Consider the following 24,079-nt stretch of genomic DNA (forward strand, 5'->3'; position numbering starts at 1 on the left):
CTTCTCACCAACTAAAAAAGTAATATCCAGGCTGGGCAACATAGGGAGACCTCATCTCTACAAAAAAATTTTAAAAATTATCCAGGCATGCTGGCACGCACCTGTAGTCCTAACTACTCAGGAGGCTGAGATGGGAGGATCACTTGAGCCCGGGAGGTCAAGGCTGCAGTGAGCTGTGTTTGTGCCACTGTATTCCAGCCCAGGTGACAGGGTGATACCCTGTCACACATACACACACACAAAGTAATATCCATTACCCACATTTCTCATGAACTTTTAACTGCTGTTATTCCTATCAGTCATTTATGTTCCCAGCTATTCTTTATTTAAAGAAAAAAAAAAAAAAAAAAAAGACCAAAGAAGTGAGCCTCTTCTAAACTTGTCCTTTCTTCCACTCATATTTATCCTTTGTGTTTCTCAGAAATCTACAAAAAATTATAACCAAAGCAGCATAGGAAAGCTGATTGTCACATAGGAACATGCTCCCCACAACAGGGGTCTACTGTTTAACTTCCCCCAGCCTCTGGCTGGGAAAGCAGAGGTCATTTCTGGTACATAAGACCCAGGTGCCCATAGGAGAGATACCAACAATGATTTCAGGCATATGAAACATTTACAACTTTATAGAATAAAATATATATTCGACCTGCACAAGAATTGTTTAGGCAAAAAATACATAGAACTACTAAACTGTGATCACAGCACGTCTCACTTTTCTTGATATCTGTCAAAACTTGCTATAGCTTAAAATAGATTTTTTAGGGTCTGAGTACTGGGACATGTTATGTATTTGGATGTCAAGCCTTAACAGTCTTTCCATCAGCCAGCAGATATTTGCAACAACAAAGAAGAGTAGACTTGATCTCATTTTGGTCAAACTGGTAACAGAAGCTCTAAAGGGTGATTAGGGTGATGTAGACCCAGGAGCTTGTGCTGTTTAAAGCAGCAAATTTGACTCATTGTTTTTTCTATTGTATTCCTCACAGAGACTTGATTCTTAGATCAAGAATTGTCATTTTTGACTTTTATTTTAAGTTTCAGGGACCATTTTAAAGTAACATTTTTAAGATGACCTGTGCATAGGTCACTATATCACTAAGTCACAAACAGGGCCTGAGGCCCTTGCCACTCTCTCCAATCCTGTTTGAGGAGCTGGGTCCAATATCCAGAAACATGGATGCAGCTCCGACAGCCAGGAGCCAGCCTGAAAGAAGCCGTAACACGTCCTCTCAAGGTTTGAGTTGGGAACAAAGTACATGTCATCATTCAAATTTTCCTAGCTGTTTTGATGAAACTGTTTAATGCACACATTTGAGTCTATCTTAAGACTTTTTCCCCCTTTATTAGGAAATATTTCAAAGAAGCATGTAATGTCCCTGAGCCAGAAGAGAAGTTTAATATGGACAAATACACAGACCTGGTGACAGTCAGCAAACCAGTCATTTATATTTCAATAGAAGAAATCATCAGCACACATTCAGTAAGTGGGGCTGGGGAGGCGTCTTAGCAATGGACCTATGGTTTAGGCATCTGTTATCTTGAAAATGTTTAATCTCTACAGGACTTATTGTACACATGTGCTAATACTAATATTCTTAACCCTAAAAATCCCTCAATTATTTATTCCATGACTCTTATACATTAATAAAACTCCTTCTCCCAAACAAGAAAATTCTATTTTTACATAATATATTTATTCCCTGACTCCTATATATTAATAAAACTTCTCCCCAGAAAAGAAAGTGTACTTTTGGTATAATCCATTTACAAAGCCAGATTGTGACTGGGATGGTGGCTTATGCCTGTAATCCCAACACTTTGGGAGACTGAGGCAGGAGGATCGCTTGAGCCCACGAGTTTGAGACTAGCCTAGGCAACATAGTGAGACCCTCATCTCTACAAAAAAAATTTTTTAATTAGCCAGGTTTAGTGGTACATGCCTGTAGTCATAGCTACTTAGGAGGCTGAGGTGGGAGGATCACTTGAGCTCAGGAGTCTGAGGCTGCAGTGATCTATGATCATACCACTGCACTCCAGCCTGGGCAATAGAGCAAGACCCTGCCTCAAAAAATAATAATAAAAAATAATAAAAATAAAGCCAGATTGTAAATGTGCAGTTTAAGCCCTAGGCAGGGACAGGCTATGGTGTTCTCATCAGCCAAAGCCATGCTATCTCGACCCACACCCTGTCTCTCCCCTCTTCCAGGAACCCTCTCAGTTTTTCCAGTAATTTTCTGAGGGAAATGAGAATATTCTTTTTATTCTAATGTTTTAACATAGAGAGGCAGTAAACAGGCTATGCAAAGAAAACAAGCAACTATCACTTCCATTGTTCTGGAAACCGCCATTTCTTGGAAGCAGGCAGTTTTTCACATCATGTGCTGTGCTATGACATCTACATCTGGTTTGCATGCAGACATCACTGCCGTCAGCAATTAGCATCTATTAAGTATCTGTTGGGTGCAGGGAACTGTGCTCAGTGGCATGGTGAAGGAATTGGGAGGCTTTAGATGGCTTTGCAAACATTAAAATTTTTAAAAAGCTAATCATTGAGGGATTTGCATTGTTTTGTTTTTAAGATCAATTGGAACTTCTTTCCTGAAAATCTTGGTTTTAAAAGGTAACCTTTTCAAGAATAGTTTCAGACCTTATGAGTTAAAGCAAGGTCCTGGCGATATGTTAGCAATGCACCCTGGACCTCCCAAATTAGAACCTGCGTTCTAACAAGATCCCAGAGGATTCAGATGCACATTCGATTTCTAGATGCTTCAGTTAAGGATGCACCCAACTTTGGATTATACAGACAACTCAGGGGAAAGCATAATAAATACATGTTCTCAGAGGTTGTGCTCCAGCCCCCATCAAACCAGACATACTAACAAGTGGCAGGTTAGCTGCTTAAAATTTCAGTCTATTATTAAGCTCTTCTAAGAAACTAAAGCTTGAATGTAGGTTTGAAGGAAAGATTGAATCTAGTATTGATTTTCTTCTTTCAGGATTGGAACAGGGAACTTCCCTGACATTTACATCAAGCTCTCAATACGTACTGATTAAATGAATAGGCTATCCTTCTTTTCTCTATATATAAACACCCAAAATTACAAGGAAAACTGTCCAGCAATCTAGCAATGCATTACTTACAAAAATAATTATCTATTGGACAGACTTGTTTATATTTGAGCAATGACCCATTTGTCTGTTTTCATGGTACATTCTCTGTCTTCAAAGAATGTGCACATCTTGGATGCACATTTGCTGAATGCAATATCCACATGCAAGAAAAATGGTAGGGAGTACTTGTTTAGAATGAGAGATTCTTTCCTGAGGGTAGCAGAGAGAAAATGTTACCGTATTAATTTAGAAGTCTTAGAAGTCTTTAAGAAGAAATAGTCTCTTCCTTTGTTAACAAGAATTGAAAACAGAATTCAATCCTGGGAAAGAGAGCTTGTGACCGATTTGGAATTTCTTCCTGTGTTAGGTTGGAAGCAGATGTAATGTGGGGAAATTGTGTAATTTCATAGGAAGACTGTCCTGTTTACTGTCTGCCTTCTGTGTGGAGGCGTCCATGTGCAGACACAAGCACAGCAGTAGCAGGATTTGCCAAGCCTGTGGCCATGTGCTTGCCCCTTTCTCTAAGGAAGATGTAAGAACTTCAAAATAAGCTCTTTAAAAAGAAATTATTAGGAAATTTTGTCAGAATAAAAGGTAGAAGCTGACCACCTAAATCATTTTCAAAGAAAACAACCAAATCAGTTGCCCTGTCTCATCAGAGGACAAGAACATAAATTTATCCATCTTGCATATTTTGTTCTTGTCTCTTAATTCGCTCTGTGAATACACTAGAAGCCATTGCATCGTACATTTTAAGTGAGTGGATTTGATGTATCTGAATTCATTTTGGTAAAGTTGTTGGAAAAAAGATTGAAAATGGAAAAGGAACTAACTTTTCATTATGATGCAGGATTTTATAAAAATAGTTGCTCAGAACAACAAATGTTACCTCCTGTCTCCAGGATTACTAGTTCCATACTTTAGAAATGTTGTTTCAATCTAATTAGAAATGCAAGCAAAAACAGATGTGTTGCTGTTCGTGTATAAGGTTGTAATAATTAAACCAACTCCATTAAAATTTGTTTAAATTTTAAAAAAAACAAAAACCAGATGTGTTGTCCTTCATGGTTTCCCCCAAGTGCTGCTACCCCTCAGGAGTTAACGCTGTTTCCTCTAAGACCTGGCAAGACACCCCAGCAGATGTTACTCATCTTTGGGCCTTCTTAGGATCAGGAAAGGGGAAAGCACTCAGGACATGTAGGTCTTTTACATCCTTACCCAGGAGAGATCTTCACTACAAGACAGATTGAAACAGCTAATAGTAGTGATTAAGAAGAAGATAACTGTAGTGTTTGATTACTGCATAGAAATGTAAATGCCCCTCCAGTTTGTTACCAACATTAGCTGAAAGACCTGCCTGATTCTGGACTCTTTCCCCAACTTTGACTTTTCTATGGAGGAAGAGCGAAGCACAGAGATCAGGTAGTAGAAGGCTACTCCTTGGCAGACCTTGCTGAAAAGGGGTTTATGAACATGTTTCTTGCTGCAATTTTTTGATGTACAGTAGGTACTTCCCTCTGAGATACAATAAAACTGTATCTATGTCTCTGATTTTTATAAATGTCATACTTGTGTTTAAGATTTAAATAGTATGAGGAGGACATTATGAAAAATTTCATATAGATATGGTACAGTTGAGAATTTACTTTTTTCTTTGTGTGTGTATTGCTTTCTACATAAAGCTCCTGTTGGAACACCAGGATGCAATTGCCCCTGAAAAAAATGACTTACTGAGTGAATTGCTGGGGTCTCTGGGAGAGGTGCCGACCGTGGAATCTTTTCTTGGTAAGAGCTTGTTCCTTCTACTTATCCGTTGGTTTTTGTTTAATTGGGTTGGTTGGTTTTCCTATCCTAGATAAAACAATTTCTTTTGGAATTTAATGCTTAAGCATATTTAAAGAATAACAACTACACTTGCCCCTTCCTACAGTAAGAGTTCTATAATTAATAGAGTCTGGGATTATAAAATAATTAAATATTTTTGAAGGTAAGCTCCAGATATGTAAAAAAGGAATTGTCAACCTGTATTATACAGAAAGAAGGCATCGTTAAAGAACCAAATTTATTAGGAAATGAGAAATAATTTTATTAACAGTTATCCTTTTTAGTAATTTGTTTGTATTTGAAATACCTATGTCCTGTGTCATTTTAATTTTTCAATCGATATTTTAAAAGCCACTTTAGCTATAGTAGAATGTGGGTTTTGTGAAGACCATGATCTCTCATTTAATTACTGAGCCTGTCTTTCCCACAGAACCTTTATCTTACATTGTTGGTGCCATCATCACAAAGAGTGAATTGTAAAAATAACACTAGGATTTTTTCCTTACAGGAGAAGGAACAGTTGACCCCAATGACCCTAACAAGGCAAATACATTAAGTCAGCTTTCAAAGACCGAGATTTCTCTTGTCTTGGCAAGCAAATATGACATAGAGGATGGTGACGCTATAGATAGCCGAAGCCTCATGATAAAGTAAGTTTGGGGGTTAAAGGGCACATGTCTCCAAATACACATCTTAAACCATGCAAATTCAAATAAGGCTAAATCCCAACTAATTTATTTAAAAGTATGTGAACATTGGCCAGGCATGGTGACTCACGCCTGTAATCTCAGCGCTTTGGGAGGCTGAGATAGGCGGATCATGAGGTCAAGAGATCAAGACCAGCCTGGCCAACATGGAGAAACCCCATCTCTACTAAAAATATAAAAATTAGCTGCGCGTGGTGATGCATGCCTGTAGTCCCAGCTACTCAGGAAGCTGAGGCAGGAGAATTGCTTGAACCCGGGAGGCGGAGGTTGCAGTGAGTGGAGATCGTGCCACTATACTTCAGCCTGGCGAAAGAGCAAGACTCAGTCTCAAAAAAAAAAAGGTTGTGAACATTGAAATCTATTATGTATATCCATCAAACATCTAATCAAGGGATAATAGACTCTGTAGAATTTAAGAAGGAATTAAATATTATAATAGTTTACAACACCTTCCTTGGTTTTTAGTTTTCCATGTAGTAATTTGATTTTTTTCCTTTGAGAAATGATTAACTCAGCTTACACAAGTCCTTAGGTAACTGAAGAGAAATATCTATTACAGAGTGGCCAGAAGATTAGTAAGGAAATCCAGTTAACCAACGTTAATTTCCGGTATAGAATCATATAAAAACACATACCTACGATAAGACATTATGATACCATCTGATTTATTGGCCTTCCTTCCTATTAAACTGATCCTGGATATGTTTACCAGCTTTGACTTTATTTGTACCCTATTTCCTGCCACCAAAGACTTCAAGTGAAGCATTCACACTTTAAATAATACTATCTTTTCTCCATCAAAGAATCAAGGATATTCCACATCCATCCTTTACACACAGAGTAAGAAAGAGAATGAGATTCATGATACAACACCATAAATCAAAACACCATAAATCAAAAGCACACGCTGACCAAGCAATGCCGTTTTCAAGAACTTATACAGACCCGAGAGTGCATATCAGTACATTAGAACAGTTTTGTATTGGGGTGAGATGGAAACTGGAAGTGGAAAAATGAGGACAAAAGGGAACAAGTGTGTGTTGAAACAATACTTCACATATTACTTCCAAGCTACCTGTCCTGAGTTCTGAGGTTGTTTTTATTTGTGGCAAGAGCTTTCTCTCCTGCCACTGATGTGCTGAAGTGTGCTTGAAATGTGAATGAAAACAGCATTCATCTCCACTTAATTTTTTTTTTAAACATTCAATCATCTATGAAAACAACAGAAAGAACTTCTTCACTGTGCTGTGTTGATATGTTCTTCTCTTAGGCTTGTTGATTTTGTCCTCAGATCATCTGAGGCTCCATTTGGTCATGCACCATTTGGTCAATGCTTGTCTACCTACTCTGTGTTCATGCACTGGGCTTGAGACTGGGATACAACAGTAGGCAAGCTGGTAACAGCCTCTGTCTTACAGGGGTGGAGAGCAGAGCTCGACAGTAGGACCGTGACCAAGTTGCAAGACTAGGACTTACCCTTGGCCTCACAAGAGTTGAGGGCAGTTCTTTTTGACTACAGATTACCAAGGCAGATCAAACTTTCAGGGAGACAATTCAGGACAGGGCAGGAGAGAAAGGGGGAGAAAGTCTCCACCCTGGGTTCCTCTGAACAAGTGCCAATTATAAAGATAACTGGAAATACAGATTGTGTGGTTTTGCCATGTAAATGAAATTAGGGCAAGTATCCCATGATCTCATAAGCTTTGTCCTTTAGAAGTAATGGGAAGAAATTTTTTCTTAATTAGTTTTGTCTGCTATTTCAACATTATTTTCTAAATGCAGTCAACTCAAATGTCTGCGTGATGTCTGAGAATCACAATTTGAGTAGTTTAAAGTATCAGATCATCTGAATATCATATATATTTATACTTATTCCTGAGCACCAGTCTCAGTGATTCCGCAAATTCTAGGAAATCACATTTTAAAGATAAAACCATAAAAGTCAGGCCTGTCTGGAAGCAATGTGTCTTAGCCTGGGAAACCTGGGACGTTGTCCTGTTTGCCATTACCCAGCCTCGGCCTTGTGTGGCTCTCCCCCAGTCTCCAGTGTGTGTTGGAAACAAACAGTATCCACTTCTTTAATCACCACACTATGTAGAGCCAGCAGTGGGTTTATTTTTATTGTGGTAAAATACACATAAAACTTCCCATTTCAGCCATTTTAAAGTGTACATGCATTCAGTACATTCACAGTGTGCAACCATCACTGTTGTCTAGTTCCAGAACATTTTTATCAGATGTGAACCCTGTACGCATTAAGGAGTCATTCCCCATTCCCCGCTGCTGCCCAGTCCCTAGCAACTACTAGTCTGCACTCTGTCTTTGAACTTTTGCCTGAAGATATGAAGTCATATCTCACTGTGGTTTTGGTTTGTACTTTTCCAATGACCAAAAATGTTGAGGATTCTTCCATGTTTGTCATCCATTTGTGTATTTATGTATTCTTTTTGGAGAAATGTCTATTTAAGTCCTTTGCCCCTTTTAAAATTAGGTTGTTTGTGGTTTTGTTCCTCCGTTGTAAGAGTTGTTTATATATTACAGATACTGGACCCTTATCAGATATATGATTTGCAAATATTTTTGCCCCTTCTGTGGGTTCTCTTTTACTCTCTTGATAATGTCCTTTTCTGCACAAGTGTGTTTTCTTTTTTAATTTCGATGAAGTCCAGTTTATCTGTTTTTTTGTTGTTGTTGTCATTGCTTGTGAGATTTACCCTAATGTTTTCTTCTAAAGGTTCTATAGTTTTAGCCTTTACGGTTAGGTCTATTAACCCTTTTTGAGTTAATTTTTGCGTGTGGTGTGAGACAGGTGTCCACCTTCATTCTTTTTTGTTGTTGTTGTTTTTTGTTTGAGACGGAGTCTCGCTCTGTCACCCAGGCTGGAGTGCAGTGGCATGATATTGGCTCACTGCAAGCTCTGCCTCCTGGGTTTATTCCATTCTCCTGCCTCAGCCTCCTGAGTAGCTGGGACTAGAGGCACCCGCCACCGTGCCCAGCGAATTTTTTGTGTTTTTAGTAGAGGCGGGGTTTCATTGTGTCAGCCAGGATGGTCTTGATCTCCTGACCTCTGACCTCGTGATCCGCCCACCTCAGCCTCCCAAAGTGCTGGGATTACAGGCGTGACCCACTGCACCTGGCCCCACCTTCATTCTTTTGCATGTGGATGTCCAGTTGTCCTAGCACCGTTAGTTAAAGAGACTATTCTTTCTCCATGGAATGGTCTAGGCACCCTTGTCAAAAACTAATTGACCATACATGTATGGTTTTATTTATGGATTCTCAATTCTACTCCATTCACTTATATGTCTATCCTTGTACTAGTGCCATACCATATTGCTCACCGTAGCTTTGTAGTGAGTTTTGAAATAGGGAAGTCCTCCAACTTCTTTCTTCTTTTCCAAGATTGTTTTAGTCTTGCAGTTGAATAGGTCTTTTGCAATTATATGTGAATTTTGGGATCTACTTTTCCATTTATGTAAAAAAAGGCTTGAGGTCAGTGTTTTAATAGAGGCCCTAAGTCTTTTATGCTCAAAGGCCTTCCTCTTGGCATACTGTGAGATCTTACTGTTGGCTGACCACTTTACTAAGCAGCCCAGTGATCAATGTAGGTAACAATCTGAAATCAACACTGACTGATTAGCCATCCCTGAAAGTGAAATGTGGGTATTGCCCAAAAGATTTAATAGAATTAGCTCTATGATTTTAGTCAAGCCCTGCTTCCAAATATGTTTCCTTTAAAGTACATATTTGAAAAATCTTGATACTAACAGATAATTACAAAGTGCAGCATTGACAGGGAACCTGAAAACTGAGTCTTTTTCTTAAAGGCAAGGAAACTAAAGTCTAAAAGTACCAGTATCAGTCCATGGCCTATTAGGAACCAGGCTGCACAGCAGGAGGGGAGCAAGTGAAGCTTCATCTGTATTTACAGCTGCTCCCCATCGCTGGCATTAATACCTTAGCTCCACCTCCTATCAGATCAGTGGCAACATTAGATTCTTATAGGAGTGTTAGCCCTGTTGTGAACTGCACATGCAAGGGATCTAGGTTGCACACTCCTTGTGAGAATCTAGTGCCTGATGATCTGTCACTGTCTCCCATCATCCACAGATGGAACTGGCTAGTTGCAGGAAAACAAGCTCAGGGCATCCACTTATTCTGTATTATGGTGAGTTGTATAATTATTTCATTGTATATTACAATGCAATAATAATAGAAATAAAGTGCAGAATAAATGTAATGTACTTGAATCAACCTCCTGAAATCATCCCCCACACTGTCCATGGAAAAATTGTCTTCCACAAAACCTGTCCCTGGTGCCAAAAAGGTTGGGGACCACTCCTTTAAAATATTGACTTGAACACTCTCGTGAGAATGATTTTTTTCCAAGCTAATAAACCAAATTTGTAACTCAAGCATGAGATGTAGTTCTTGAGATTCATTAGAGAACCAAATTTAACTAAGACAGTGACTTTTATAAGTTATGAAGTGGATAGACATGAAATGCAGAGCAACTGGGAAGTGAAAATACCTAGCTTTTCTCTATCAAAAACCTATTCTGCTTTTTTGTTAAACAGATTGTGTTCTTAACTTTCAGAAATGCCCTTAAGTTTAATTACAGTGTCACTAGCCTTCCAGTCATGAGTAGCTCATCTTCATGGGGGCCCCCACAGTAGCAGAATTTGAGGCATTGTTAATCCTTATGCTTGTAAATTTAATTCAATGCTCGTCTCATAATTCTTACTCATTAGATGAGGATGAAGATGATGATAATAGCAAACACCTATGTAGTGCTTACCATGGACCAGGGACAGTTTTTATATACTCTATGTGTGTGTGCATATGCACACACACACCAAATGCGAAGTGCTCCAGAATTCCCAACCTTTTGAGAGCTGACACTGCTCAAAGGAAATGCTCATTGGAGCGTTTTTAGGATTTAGGATGCTGAACCAGTAAGTATATAATGCAAATATTCCAAAATCTGAAAAGATAAAAAGTCTGAAACACTTTTGGGCCCAAGCATTTTGAAAAGGGGCGTACAATCTGTAAAGAGAGAAAGAGAATAATATGTCCATATATATATTAAAATAAACGTGTAAAATATGTATGTAATATTCTCAGCAACCCCAAGAGAGTGGAGGTTATTATCAGTATTTTACAGATGAGGAAACTGGCACGAACAAATATAAACCTTTTCCTGGGTAATACCGTTACTAAGTGGAGCAGAGATTCAAACTCACACGATTTTAAATCCTCCAGGGCCTACACTCTTGATAATAAAGTTTTACAACTTGTCCAGGGCAAGGTCGTTGTTCTTTGCATTCTTAAGAATCTTAGAATAAATAATGAGAATTATTAGCTGAGCAGTTACTGAGTGACAGAGGCTGGAGTATTTTTCCAGGACAAAAAGGAGGGACAAAGGGCACATATCAGAGTAGAAAGAAACATTTATTTCTTTTTTCCTTGTGTATGTTTATAGAATAGAGAACCTCAGTTTGGGCTATTGCTATTTTTCTGATACTACCAAGCACAGGGATATTTAAAAAAAAAAAAAAAAAGAAAGAAAGAAAGAAAGAAGAAGCCTGGTTGAGGAATCCTAAAACCTAGTCGAGGGGTCTTAGGATGACATAGGGTGATAACCTCAATCTATCGCTTATTAACCGTGGAACTCAGCAAGTTGCCTCGCCATCAGTTTCTCCTCCATAATGTAGAGGAGAGGGGAAAGGAAGGGCTATGATGATCACATGAAATTATAATTAATACCATATAAATTATATAGAACCATGCAATTGTCAACCTTTCATTATAACTTATGATGCAGCTTAAAATATGTGATCCTTCTGGCCTTAATTAAGCTTAGTTTCCCACAAAAGTATGTGCGTTTAAGTAGAAGGCAATATTTGTGGTTTTTAATCATACTTAGCTGCTTGAGTTTTTAATTGTCATCTCTTAAGAATTTCCTATCACATGATTAAGTTTAGGTCCCATGATCCCAGCTGAAAGATTTCCTTGTTTTTTGGTCCAAACTAGCAGGAGCACTAAATGGCTAAGGTGATATTTGAGATCTGGAGCTAATAATGTAAATTGTGTTGTTAGGATTTTAAATATTGAAAATATTGCTTGGTTTCCACAAACACTGATTCCTTTTCAACCTTGGGCACACTAGAAGCAGATGACAGAGGGAGAGCTTTAGGAATGCTACTGGTGATAATAGATGCCATATGAATGGAGGGGCCAAACCCAAGGGGCCACACCAGCCTACAAGCGCCATATGGGCTCATTTATCTACAGTGGAATTTGAGCACAGCTATGATGAATAAACTCCCTGGTGTATTTCTTTCTCTTTTTTCCTTAATTCTTTTTCAAAATTAGATACCTCCTCATTAAAGGAGGGCAAGACCCGTGGTTTGGATCAACCTATCTTACATATTTGAAGAGCCCCAGCGCCAATACTCTAAGCAGTTGATTTATGCTGGTCAGACCATATTCAGAATGTTATATTTGGACTGGGGTGGCAAGGGGAATGCATGTTAAGGTCATTGGCAACTGGAATGTGAGCAGGACTGTGAGCTCTTTGCAGATGCCATTGTGAGGAGCTTTAAGGGACTGAGCGGTTTCACTTGGAAAAAGGAAATACGGTAGAAGAGGGGATAGAGGGATACAGTCTTGGCATTTCTCTATAGGTTTTTCAGGAACTGCGGATTTGGAAAGGGAATTGGACTTGTTTCCTGCAGCTCTAGTCTCTTAGGTTTTAGTTGCCACATTTGTACAATCAGGGATTGGATTGTTTTTCAAAGGTCTCCCTCCGGGCCACAGTCCTATGACTAACCAGGTTCCATGACTGGGTGGCCCCGGAAGGCAGGCCTCTAGAGTGAGCTCCTGTTTGAGAATGGAATGTGCCAATATTGTACTCTCCAAAAGAAATTTAATATAAGCCACATGTAATTTTAAGTTTTCTAGAAGCCTCATTTTAAAAAGAAGTAGATGAAATTGATTCTAATAATATATTTTATTTAACCAAATATATGCAAAAATATTTAAATATGTAATAAATGTAAAAAATTGATGAGATATTGTACATTCTTTGTTTCATACAACATCTTCAGAATCCAGTGTGTGTTTCACACAGCACATCTCAGTTTGTACTAGCCATGTCTCAAGTGCTCAAGTGTCACCTGTGGCCAGTGGCGGCCATCATAGGCAGCACAGCTTTAAGGACCATGTGAGTGCTTACCATGTGCCAGACCTCACAGAAGACTTTAGATCTTTTCATCCAATCCTTGCCTCAGTCCTGAGAGATTCCTGTGTTATAAATGTAAAAACAAAACCCCCAAGGATTATATAACTTGCACACATCCACATGTCTAATATGCAGCAAGAGTCCAAGCCAAGACAGATTTGGTTTTAAATCTGTCCGTCCCCATTGTCCTTAAGCACTAGACACACTGTAGTGGGAGGGAGGTGGGTTCCCTGTCATGGGACTGGATGGTTATTTATGTCTGAGGTAGAACTTTGGCAATGAATTCCACAGGCCTGATATACAGTAGAAGCCCAAGAGAAACAGGCTGTGTGAGCAGTTTATCCTCCAGCAACTCCTGAGCAAATAAACATTCTTTGTCTTTGGTGGGGCACGTTTTAGTGACTCCAGTCATTTGGTCATTACACAGCTTCTCTAAAGAGCTAGAAGTTCCCTAGAAACTGTATATCACAATTAGTTCTGAGAATACTATTTCAAATAAGAAAGTTACTATATTTACACTTTTTAAATCACCCAAAGCTTTTATTTTTAACTCAGTGTTCCTGTTTAATACGTTGATGATGATGGCTGGAGGAAGGTGGTGTGTAGGAAGGAAAGGATACATGGCTTTCTCAGCCACAGCCGCCTTAGGAAATATGCCATCCCCCACGTGGCTGTAATTAGCTGTGAGCCCACCTTTGACTCTCCATGGAGTATTTAGCTGTGCATTCCCAGACAGCCTGTAAATCCCCAGCAGCAAAGGGTCATGGGGCCAGAGGAAATGGTTCTCCAAAGGCCAGGGGGAAGGGAGGCAAGGAAGACACATTGTGATTGTTCTTTTCACACAGACTTCTGATAAATAGGAAATGGGAAAAATGATGTTTACAGATGGCTTATTGGATTTTATCCTATTTTCAAAAGTAATATATTTGTAATTAACTTGGAAGGTTTCTCTGTCATTTGGGAGTAGTTGCCCGTATCCTTCAAAATGTGAAAATTTTATTTTCATTTCTAAATTTCATGCTGCATGAACATTTCCTGCTAGAGTTTAGGAAGAAAAATTAGTCATTCAGTGATATCATATAATGACTTTGAAATAACCAAAGTTAAATGCAATAACGGGACTACAGTAAAAGTGAAACTTCAGACGTCGATTAGACCAGTGTATGTATAATTTAAACAAACATTTGTGTTTCCTTTTCTTCCTCTCTTTTCTATCTATCTATCTATCTATCTATCTATCTATCTATCTATCTATCTATCTATCTATCTATCTATCTATCTATCTATCTATCTGAGATGGAGTCTCACTCTGTCACCCAGGCTGGAGTGCAGTGGCATGTTTTCAGCTTACTGCAACCTCTGCCTCCTGGGTTTAAGCAATTCTCACACCTAGGCCTCCTGAGCACCTGGAATTACAGGCACACGCCACCATGCCCAGCTAATTTTTGTATTCTTAGTAGGGACGGGATTTTACCATGTTGGCCAGGCTCGTCTGGAACTCCTGACCTCAGGTAATTCGCCCACCTCGGCCTCCCAAAATGCTGGGATTGCAGGAGTAAGCCACTGCGCCTGGCCCTTTTTTTCTTTTTAAATTTTTTTTATTTCCCAATAATACTGTTTCCACCTTATGTAAAAGTGAACAAACTTGACCCTTTATCTTTTGTGTTAAAACCTTTTTATGTAATTACATAACATGATCCCTCACTAGGAAGGGGTGGCAATTGCCATAAAAAACACCTATGAGAGAACATATGGTTTTCGTACTTCCAGAAGGATTTTCCAGCTCTTTACTATTTACTGAGAAGCTCTTCTATTCTATTCTGCCTGAAGGTGAGGACCTAACCCTATTTGTTAGTTGGTCAGGCCCTTGAACACCATCCTCCTCACTGCTATGTCAGCTGACAGCCCAAGCCTCCACAGCTCACGCTGGACATTTGCTCCCACTGGTCTTCAAACTCTTTCATAGCTTTCTGATAGCAGGACAGTTAGTCTGGCTCCTAAAGGCTTATGAGGTATTAAGCCGACCCAGAAGTCTAGGTGCTATTAAAGTCAGGAAAGGAGAATATTAGATATCATTCCTGCACTCTGCAGTAGCAGGCCATATCAGCAGCACTTGTTCCCCTGCCCATCAAAAAGTAGTCTCGGTCTAAAAAAGAAGGAAAGGTATTTAGAGAGGAAATCTTGTGATACACTTGTGCCCATGTTACTGACAGTATAATCCTACAACATCAAACACATAAAGCCCAGACTTTGATTATCAAGCATTCATAAATTTTCAAGAGTCTTACCGCAGACCTGGTGAATATCTGCAAGAATGTTTTATTGTAAGGTATTATCTTTGAAGCTTCAGTATTGTATGTGTTTGTGCACTCTCTTAGGAGAAACAGATTTTTGTGCATAAGGACTACAGTCTCAAAGTCTTGTCTCTTTCTCTGTTTTGTTAAGGACCAAGAAGCTGATAATTGATGTGATCCGGAACCAGCCAGGGAACACATTGACAGAAATCTTAGAGACACCAGCAACTGCGCAACAGGTAATTTGGCTTTAAGTGTAAAATAATAATAGGAGTTGATTTTCTTAGTAAATCTTTATGCCAAATGTTTATTATCTCAGAGAAACTGTATCTGACATGGTCCGGAAGTAAGGAATTTTATCTATTACTCTAGTGGACTGAGTTCAGCCATATATAAACCTGTATGAAGTATCAATGGGAATGAAATAGAAAATACAGCGCCAAATTCATGCCGGATATACTTTTGTCTTAACCTAGGATGATAGTTCTGGGTTTTTCAAAGCCTGGAAATGTTCATCATAGTATTTATCACACAGTAGATGGGCAAGTAAGTCAGTTGAGAGAGTTCTAGCTGACAAGATATTGAAAAATACCTTTCCCATGTTATGTATTTACTAACTTGAAACAAATAAGCATCTCACATGTTAAAGATGTTTTCCAAATGCTTCAGAAGCAACTATTGAGTCCACTGGGTCAAAGCATCATTATGTTAGCATAAGTAAGGTTTCACAACAATCTTGCATTTAGCTTTTTATTAACATCTTTGAAAATCTGTCATTGTTCATTCTAAAATAAATTTAAGGTTGTTATTTTAGTACCAATAATTGCCACTCCCTAAACAAAAGTTAATTATTTAATTAACTACTTCTTAGCAGAGCTATATACATAATTTTCCTGGATCATTCTTAATTTAATTGATTGCCAAGGAATCCTTGTAATGGTTTTTAATTTAAAAAATATAAAAGGCTGGGCATGGTGGCTCATGTCTATAATCCCAGTACTTTGGAAGGCTGAGATGTATAGATCGCTTGAGCCCAGGAGTTCAACACCAGCCTGGACAACACAGTGAGACCCCCATCTCTAACTTTTAAAAATTTTTAATAAAAAATGTAAAACTAAACTTCAAATCACGTTTTTTAATGTGTGAACATGTTTTCAACAATGTGAGTAAAATATTACACTAGGTTAGTATAAAAGACTTTTACTTTTTCATTTTCCCCTAAATGTGTCATGAATAAGTGACTAAGAACACAGACTTCTGAGATCAAGTATACCTCTGCACCTCCTAGGTGTGTAACTCTGTGCACTTAGAAGCATTGCTGTGCCACAGTTTCCTCAACTGTAAAATGGGATTAATAATAATACCCAGTTCACAGCCAGGATTGAGTTAAAACATGTTAAATGGGTACATTCGTATCTGGCGTATATTAAGTGCTCAACAATGTTGGCTGCTGCTTTTGTTATTTACTGCTAACCTGGTAATAATGTTCCTGTGTCAATAATGTTGACCTACCTGTCCTATGTCTGACATTACTGTGCCTAACAGTCGTTTCCTTAGACTTCATCTATTGGGTCAGTCAATTGTCTCGTACAATGAAATGGGAAGACCAATAGTCTCTTTTTATTACTGTTTCCTTTTACAGACTATCCAAAGAGTATTCATTCATTCATTCATTTACTAATTATTTGTTTGGGAATTTATGATGTGCTATCTTATTCCCTTTGGCTCAAAGAAACTTTGCAGGTTTTTCAGAGTTGCTGGTTTGTGATTCCCTTATAAGAATAAAGCTCTCTGAGTGCCTCTGTTGGTTTAGTTTAGGACTCTCCATAAACATGGCTGATGTGTGAGAGTTTAGCTGGGTTCTGAACATTCAGGGTTCTCATGGCCACATTTCAATAGATAATCTAGTTTTAGTTTCCTCGGCTAGACTGTCCAGGAATCGAAATCCTTCCATCTGGGGAATTACAAAGTAGCAGTTACCCATTAAAATATGTCCATTACTATGGTGATTTGCCACCTTGAGAATAAAGCAGCTATTGATAATTGTTCCCAAATAAGGCTTGCTATCAAAAAGATGAAGTAATTCCTTTCAAACTTTAAATCTCAGGAAGAACATGTTCTGGTTCTAGTCTTTGAACTTTGGCTGGAGGACTACTTTCATTTTGACATTGACTTGCATTGTGTAGCTTATGAACTGTGAAATTAGGGGATCAGAGAAAAATCAGCATCTTGATATTCTCTTTTCAGGAGGCAGACCATGCCACGGACATGGTGAGCCGTGCAATGATAGATTCCAGGACTCCAGAAGAAATGAAGCATAGCCAATCTATGATTGAAGATGCACAGCTGCCTCTTGAGCAGAAGAAGAGGAAAATCCAGAGGAATCTTCGGACATTGGAACAGACTGCACACGTGTCATCCAAAAATAAATACCAAGACATTCTCAATGAGATTGCCAAGGTTTTTGGAAACAGTATTCTTTCTTCTTCGCTTAGCAGACATTTGCTAATCACCAGTCAAGTGCTGGGCACTCTGTGAGGTGGCAGTAGGGATTCATGGTTGCATATGCTGTGGTTACTGCACTCTTCAATGTTACAGATTTTTCAAGGTTTCAAAGCAGTTGATGACTTTTTTTTTTTTTTTTTTGAGGTGGAGTCTCACTCTGCTGCCCAGGCTGGAGTGCAGTGGCGTGATCTCAGCTCTCTACAACCTCTGCCTCCCAGGTTCAAGCGATTCTCCTACCTCAGTCTCCGAAATAGCTGGGACTACAGGCGCGCACCACCTCGCCTGGCTAATTTTTGTATTTTCAGTAGAGACAGGGTTCCATCATGCTGGCCAGGGTGGTCTCGAAATCCTGACCTGGTGATCTGCCCGCCTCGGCCTCCCAAGCAGTTGATGACTTTTAAGAGAAAATAATCACAACACTTTGAAGTCATTAGGAGAGTTGAAACAGACCAGAAATAAATACTAAAAAATGTACTTGACAAGTTTGGTCTATATCTTTAAGCTAGTTTTAAAAATAACATTATTTGGAAGAGTTTTCTCCTGAGATGCTAGTTGTCATATAGCTCAGTTGCTCTTAGAACCTGCCATTGAGATGAACTCTGTGTCTCTGATCATTTGTTTTTAAGCTATTTAGCCTAAATGCAGTTCAGACTTGAAGATTAGTTTCTGTTTTCTTATCCCGTATTTTTACACTTGAGAAACTTCCTGAGCAAAGCATCTCAACTTAGTGCAATGACACATCACAGGAAGTGTCTGAGATCTGTTTGTCAAGGATAAGGAAGTATATATTTGAGTTAGAAGGATATTTCATTCTTTTTATTCAAACATGCAAATTAATATGGATCTAGAGGTTAAAGGCAGTTAAATGACCAGAAAAAAAATAATAAATTTTCTCATGTTCTGGGAGGGAAATGCGCCCAGCTTTGTTCTTTGATAGAAAGTTGTGTTCAATTCTGGCAGTAGGCTTATTCATTCTAGCCCAAGTGACTCAAGGGAAATAGCATTTCTTTCTTTAGTTTTGGGGTAGAAATATTTCTATTTGGGAATATGGGGTAGATAAATACATGCTTTTGCTTTAAAAAAGAAAAAGGCTATCATGAAGACATGATATTCTATTTAATGAATATTCTATTATATGAAGAATTTCTATTTAATGAAGAATTCTATTTAACGAAGAATATTCTATTCTAATATTCTATTTATGAAGAATTTTTACCTAAGGGCATGGGGAAGTTGTGGGGGGAGTGTATGTGTATGTAGGTATTTCTTTAAATTCCTAGGGGAATGGTTTTTAATTTGTCTACAAAAGAAAAACAATATTAAACAGGCATCATTTTCTTAAGTCAAACACTTTCATAACTTACCAATTAGAATTACCAAAAAAACGTATATCTGCAAGTTTAAATTTAGCATAGCTCTTGTAAGCTATAAGCAGCTTATGCAACTTAATGTTCTAGGAATTCTATTTAAAGCCAAGTAATACTTATCAATGTTGAATCTTTTCACTCAGTCTTGACAGGCTAGTGTTGTTTTTTCAAACCTTGAGAAATATTTGTCAGATGAAAAGTTTGTTCTTTTCTTATTTTAAAATCAATTTAACAATTAAATGTAAACCTTTTTAGTTTAAAGTACTATTCAAAGAGGAATATTCAAAATAGTGTGAAGAGGCCAGGCACAATGGCTCATGCCTGTAATTCCAGCACTTTGGGAGGCCAAGGTAGGCAGATCACTTGAAGTCAGGAGTTCAAGACCAGCCTGGCCAACATGGTGAAACCCTGTCTCTACTAAAAATACAAAAATTAATCAGGTATAGTGGCACAGGCCTGCAGCCCCAGCTGCACAGGAGGCTGAGGCAGGAGAATCACTTGAACCCAGGGGCATAGGTTGCAGAGATCAGGCTACTGTACTCCAGCCTGGGTGACAGAGTAAGACTCCATCTAAAAAAAAAAAAAGTCTGAAGAAATTGCATTTCTGCTGCTTTGTGCCCCTTTTAAAACACAATTTTTCCTTAAACTAAATAGTGGTTATTCTAAAATAACTTATTTGCCTTTCCATCAAGAAAAAAATTAATGTTAACAAGCCTCTTAAAGTGAAATATGTACACTTTCCCGTTCTGAAGTAAAAAGGGATGGGAACCCTGTGATGTTGAGAGTAAAATAAGGTGCCTGAAATAAGCTACAAGTCAAGTTACAAATAGTGACTTACTACTGTTTGATATTCTTCTTGTCCCAAATTGGCAATATCATAAAGCAAGCTTCTGCTTAAATATGATAGCCCTTACTTGTTGTTTTAGGATATTCGAAATCAAAGAATCTATCGTAAGCTTCGAAAAGCTGAATTGGCAAAACTTCAGCAGACCCTGAATGCACTTAACAAGAAGGCAGCATTTTATGAAGAGCAAATCAATTATTATGACACCTACATAAAGACTTGTTTAGACAACTTAAAAAGAAAGTAAGTTAAAATCATGTCATGTTCATTCGTAATGTCATGATTTATATGAGATGTCAGTTCTGCATTTCTACGCATTTGGGTTGGGTATGGAAGAAAACTTTTTGCTCTGTCTTATAACTGAAAACTGGAGTCTCAGTTTTATTATTTGCCACTGTGAACTAAGAAGTCAGGAGCAAATAGAAGCTTTTCAATTCCCCACCAGCACTAGAACTAAAGTGACTTACCTGTTGCATATTGAACAAATAGCATTAGTAGTTGGGGAAGCACTTTCATTGTTCCTTTTGTCTTTTTTAGTCAAAGATTTTTTAAAATACTATTGTTTTAAAATCTCTTGTTTTTGGACTATATTTTATATAATTGATAATGTTAGATAATGCCGATGTTTACTAATTGCACAGAGTAGCTGAATGTTTTTAAATTGCTTAATGGTTTTAAAAAATTATTATTGACACAACTGGCAAAATTTGGTAGCTGTCTATTATCCATTAGCATAAGTATTATAGGTGTTTATATACAGTATAGCCATTTTTAATGAATATCCTTTGCTTAGTAATTATTCTTATCACTAGACTATGATCAATGCTAGTTAAATTTTAATTACCCATTTAAATATGTAGTGCAATATTTTTATATAATCCTTGTCATCCAATTGGCAGGAGGAAATGGTGCTGTATGGAAAATCTGTTGCATTTAAAATCATAGATCTTTTAAATTTTGTTGCAAATTGACTATAATTTTATGTATTCATGAGGTACAAGATGATGTTATAATTTGTTATTACAATATGAAATAATTAATTCACATATGCAGCACCTCAAATACTTAGTTTTTGTGATGAGAACACTTGAAATTTGCTCCTAGCAGTTTTTAAATGTACAATACACTATTATTAGCTATATTCACCACACTGTGCGATAGATTTCAAAAAAACTGATTCCACCTGAGAGTTCATATCCTTTGACCATCATTTCCCCATTTCCCCCACCCTCCAGCCTCTGTAACCACCATTCTGTTCTGCTTCTATGAGTTCAACTTTTTTAGATTCCACATGTAAGTGAGAATATGTGGTACTTGCCTTTCTGTGCCTGGCCTATTTCACTTTTCATAGTGTCCTCTAATTCTGTCCACATTGCCCCAAATGACAGAATTTCTTTCTCTTAGGGCTGAATAGTATTCCCCTGTGTGTGTATGTACCACATTTTCTTTACCTGTTCATCTGTGAGTAGAGTCTTAGGTTGATTTCATAACTTGGCTGTTGTGTGAGTAGTGCTGCAGTGAACATGGGAGTGCAGACATTTCTTTAACAAACTGATTTCACATCTTGGAATAAACACTCAGAAGTTGGATTGCTGAAATCACAGAAGATTTGATAAAGGGATGTAGCCACATTTAAACCTTATTGATTTGACACCCACTAGTCCTGAATTTTAGTTCGTTTGCTTCGGGCTTCTCTCTGTTTCTCTTTCTCTCTCTCTCTCTCTCTTTTTCTCTCTCCCTCTCTCTCTCTCTATATATATACACACACAAAAAAATACACTAAATATGTATATACACACACTATACATAGTGTGCATATTCATTTACAATTACATAAATATATACATTATATAGTGTATAGTGTATATACACTATACACTAAATATAGGAAGGAAGAATATATACATATACATGCAAGGAAGAAGTTGGTCAAGCTTATTTTCAGTAGAAAAGAGATTGTTAGTGATTTACTTTAAGGCATTTCACACAAGATCCACAGTTGGGCGAATTGGATTTGGGTTCTGATTCTCTCTTACATTGTGTGATCTTGAGCCCAGTTCAGTGAACTTTGAGCCTCAGTTTTCTCATCTTTAAGGTAGAATTAAGAGTACCACCCTCACCAGCTTGGCTGACATGGCGAAACTCCTTCTCTACTAAAAATACAAAAATTAGCCAGATGTGGTGGCATGTGCCTGTAATCCCAACTGGAGGTTGAGGCAGGAGAATCACTTGAACCCAGGAGGCAGAGGCTGCAGTGAGCCAAGATCATGCCACCGCACTCCAGCCTGGGCAACAGAGCAAGACTCCATCTCAAAAAAAAAAACCTCCCCACAAAAAACAAACAGTACCAGACTCACAAGTATGGTTATGAGAGCTACATGATATAGTATATAGCAAAGGAATTTATTAATTTAAAAGTACATGGAAATGTTAATTTTGGAAATGTGAGGTAATATTTATAAGGCACTTAGAACAATGCTGGCCACATGGTGTTTGTTAAATAGATTAAAACAGTCCTGGTGATATCTTTATGTAGGACCACACAGTTCATGTTATTGCACCAAAGCTACTTCTGAAATGACTAAAGATAGCCACGTGGTTCAATATACCTGAGAAAATAGAGTGTAAGTTATATGAAAAATGTTAGTCTGTCATGTAAACTTCAGTCACTTGGGAAATCCCTTTCCCCTCAAACAGTTTAGTAGTGAAGTTTTACTCTATGGATGAAATTACCTACCATCACAAAATAAAAAGGTGTCTATCCAGTGTCTGAGGGCCAGGTATGAACAGCGATGTCATTCTGGGTATGGTAGTTGCACTACCAGAAGCCTCTGCATTTGCCATCATAACCACAAATGGTCTGTTCTTATTTTGTCAGAAATACTCGGAGATCAATTAAACTGGATGGGAAAGGAGAACCCAAAGGGACGAAGAGAGCAAAGCCAGTGAAGTACACTGCGGCAAAGCTGCACGAGAAAGGTGTCCTGCTAGATATAGATGATCTTCAAACAAACCAGTAAGTGTGACCTGGAATCTGCATAGAACACGCATGCCGTTTGATTTCTTGTGGCCTTGGAGAGAGCTCCATTTGGTCTAGCAAGGCCTAACCTTGATTACTGATGGGTGACAAGGGAAGAATACACGAATTGTCATGGCTACTCTTCCCTTGGCCTCAGCATCTGGTGCTATCAGTCATATGTAGTGTGTTCAGTGGTTGTCTTTCCCGTGGCTTGTGCAATATGTTTGGGTTGGTGAACCTCCAGAACTGAGTCATAGCAATGAGAGTAAAAGGCTATCTTTTGGTCTTGATGGATGAATTATCTACCATTGCAAAATAGCACCTTTCTCATTTAAAATAGGCTGTGCCAACCCCTGGATCAGAGCCATTTCCAAAGCATGCTATGAGTGTGTGTATTCAGTGTGGTGGAGAAAACAAACCCTCCTTCACAGCCCCACATCAGGCACGAGGTGCTGCCTCATTTTAAAGGGGTCATGAGCCCATTGTTCCATCACTCTCTTGTCCTAAAATCTCAAGGGAAGCCAGACTCACTGGCATTTGTCTCTTCTTTAACTCCTGCCTGTATTCAAAGCCTGGCTTCTGTTTATCCCATAAAACCTCCTGACAACACCAACTCAGAAGAGAAGCTTCTTCCTCTTTTGAAGTTTCTTTTTTTTTTTTTTTTTTTTGAGATGGAGTCTCACTCTGCTGCCCAGGCTGGAGTGCAGTGGCACGATCTTGGCTCACTGCAACCTCCACCTCCCAGGTTCAAGTGATTCTCCTGCCTCAGCCTCTCAAGTAGCTGGGATTACAGGCACGTGCCACCACGCCCAGCTAATTTTTGTGTTTTTAGTAGAGACGGGATTTCACCATGTTGACCAGGCGATCCGCCCCACCTCAGCCTCCGAAAGTGCTGGGATTACAGGCGACCGCGCCTGGCCTAAAGTTTCTGTAAAAGTTATCATCTGAAGTACTCAATTGGCTATAGGTCAGTAATGTTCATGTTCTGTGACTCACATATTTCCAACTATATTTTATGCTCTTGAAGAGCAAGGATGATATCTTCTATTTCTTCTGTAATAAACCACCTATGTCAGAACTCTGTGAGCTACAGATCTTGACAATAGCCATCAAACTTAGTGTTTGGAAAGCAGAATTGGGGGAAAGATGATGTGAGGTTTTTGGT

General features: G+C 38.4%; 1 protein-coding gene across 5 annotated transcripts in view; it reads left to right on the top strand.

The window, feature by feature from the left end:
- The window catches only part of IQGAP2 (IQ motif containing GTPase activating protein 2), a 317,888-nt gene that overhangs the window by 287,629 nt on the left and 6,180 nt on the right, over positions 1-24,079 (top strand). For all 5 annotated transcript variants that reach the window (XM_017848709.1, XM_017848712.1, XM_017848710.1 and 2 more), the window contains 7 exons: positions 1,348-1,480; positions 4,794-4,896; positions 5,444-5,585; positions 15,331-15,418; positions 17,427-17,639; positions 19,978-20,138; positions 22,774-22,911. In XM_017848709.1, the coding sequence (XP_017704198.1) occupies positions 1,348-1,480; positions 4,794-4,896; positions 5,444-5,585; positions 15,331-15,418; positions 17,427-17,639; positions 19,978-20,138; positions 22,774-22,911 (978 nt within the window). The remainder of the gene's footprint in view (positions 1-1,347; positions 1,481-4,793; positions 4,897-5,443; positions 5,586-15,330; positions 15,419-17,426; positions 17,640-19,977; positions 20,139-22,773; positions 22,912-24,079) is intronic.

This window comes from Rhinopithecus bieti, unplaced genomic scaffold, assembly GCF_001698545.2.
Source record: "Rhinopithecus bieti isolate Rb0 unplaced genomic scaffold, ASM169854v2 scaffold_30918, whole genome shotgun sequence".
Lineage (NCBI taxonomy): Eukaryota > Metazoa > Chordata > Mammalia > Primates > Cercopithecidae > Rhinopithecus > Rhinopithecus bieti.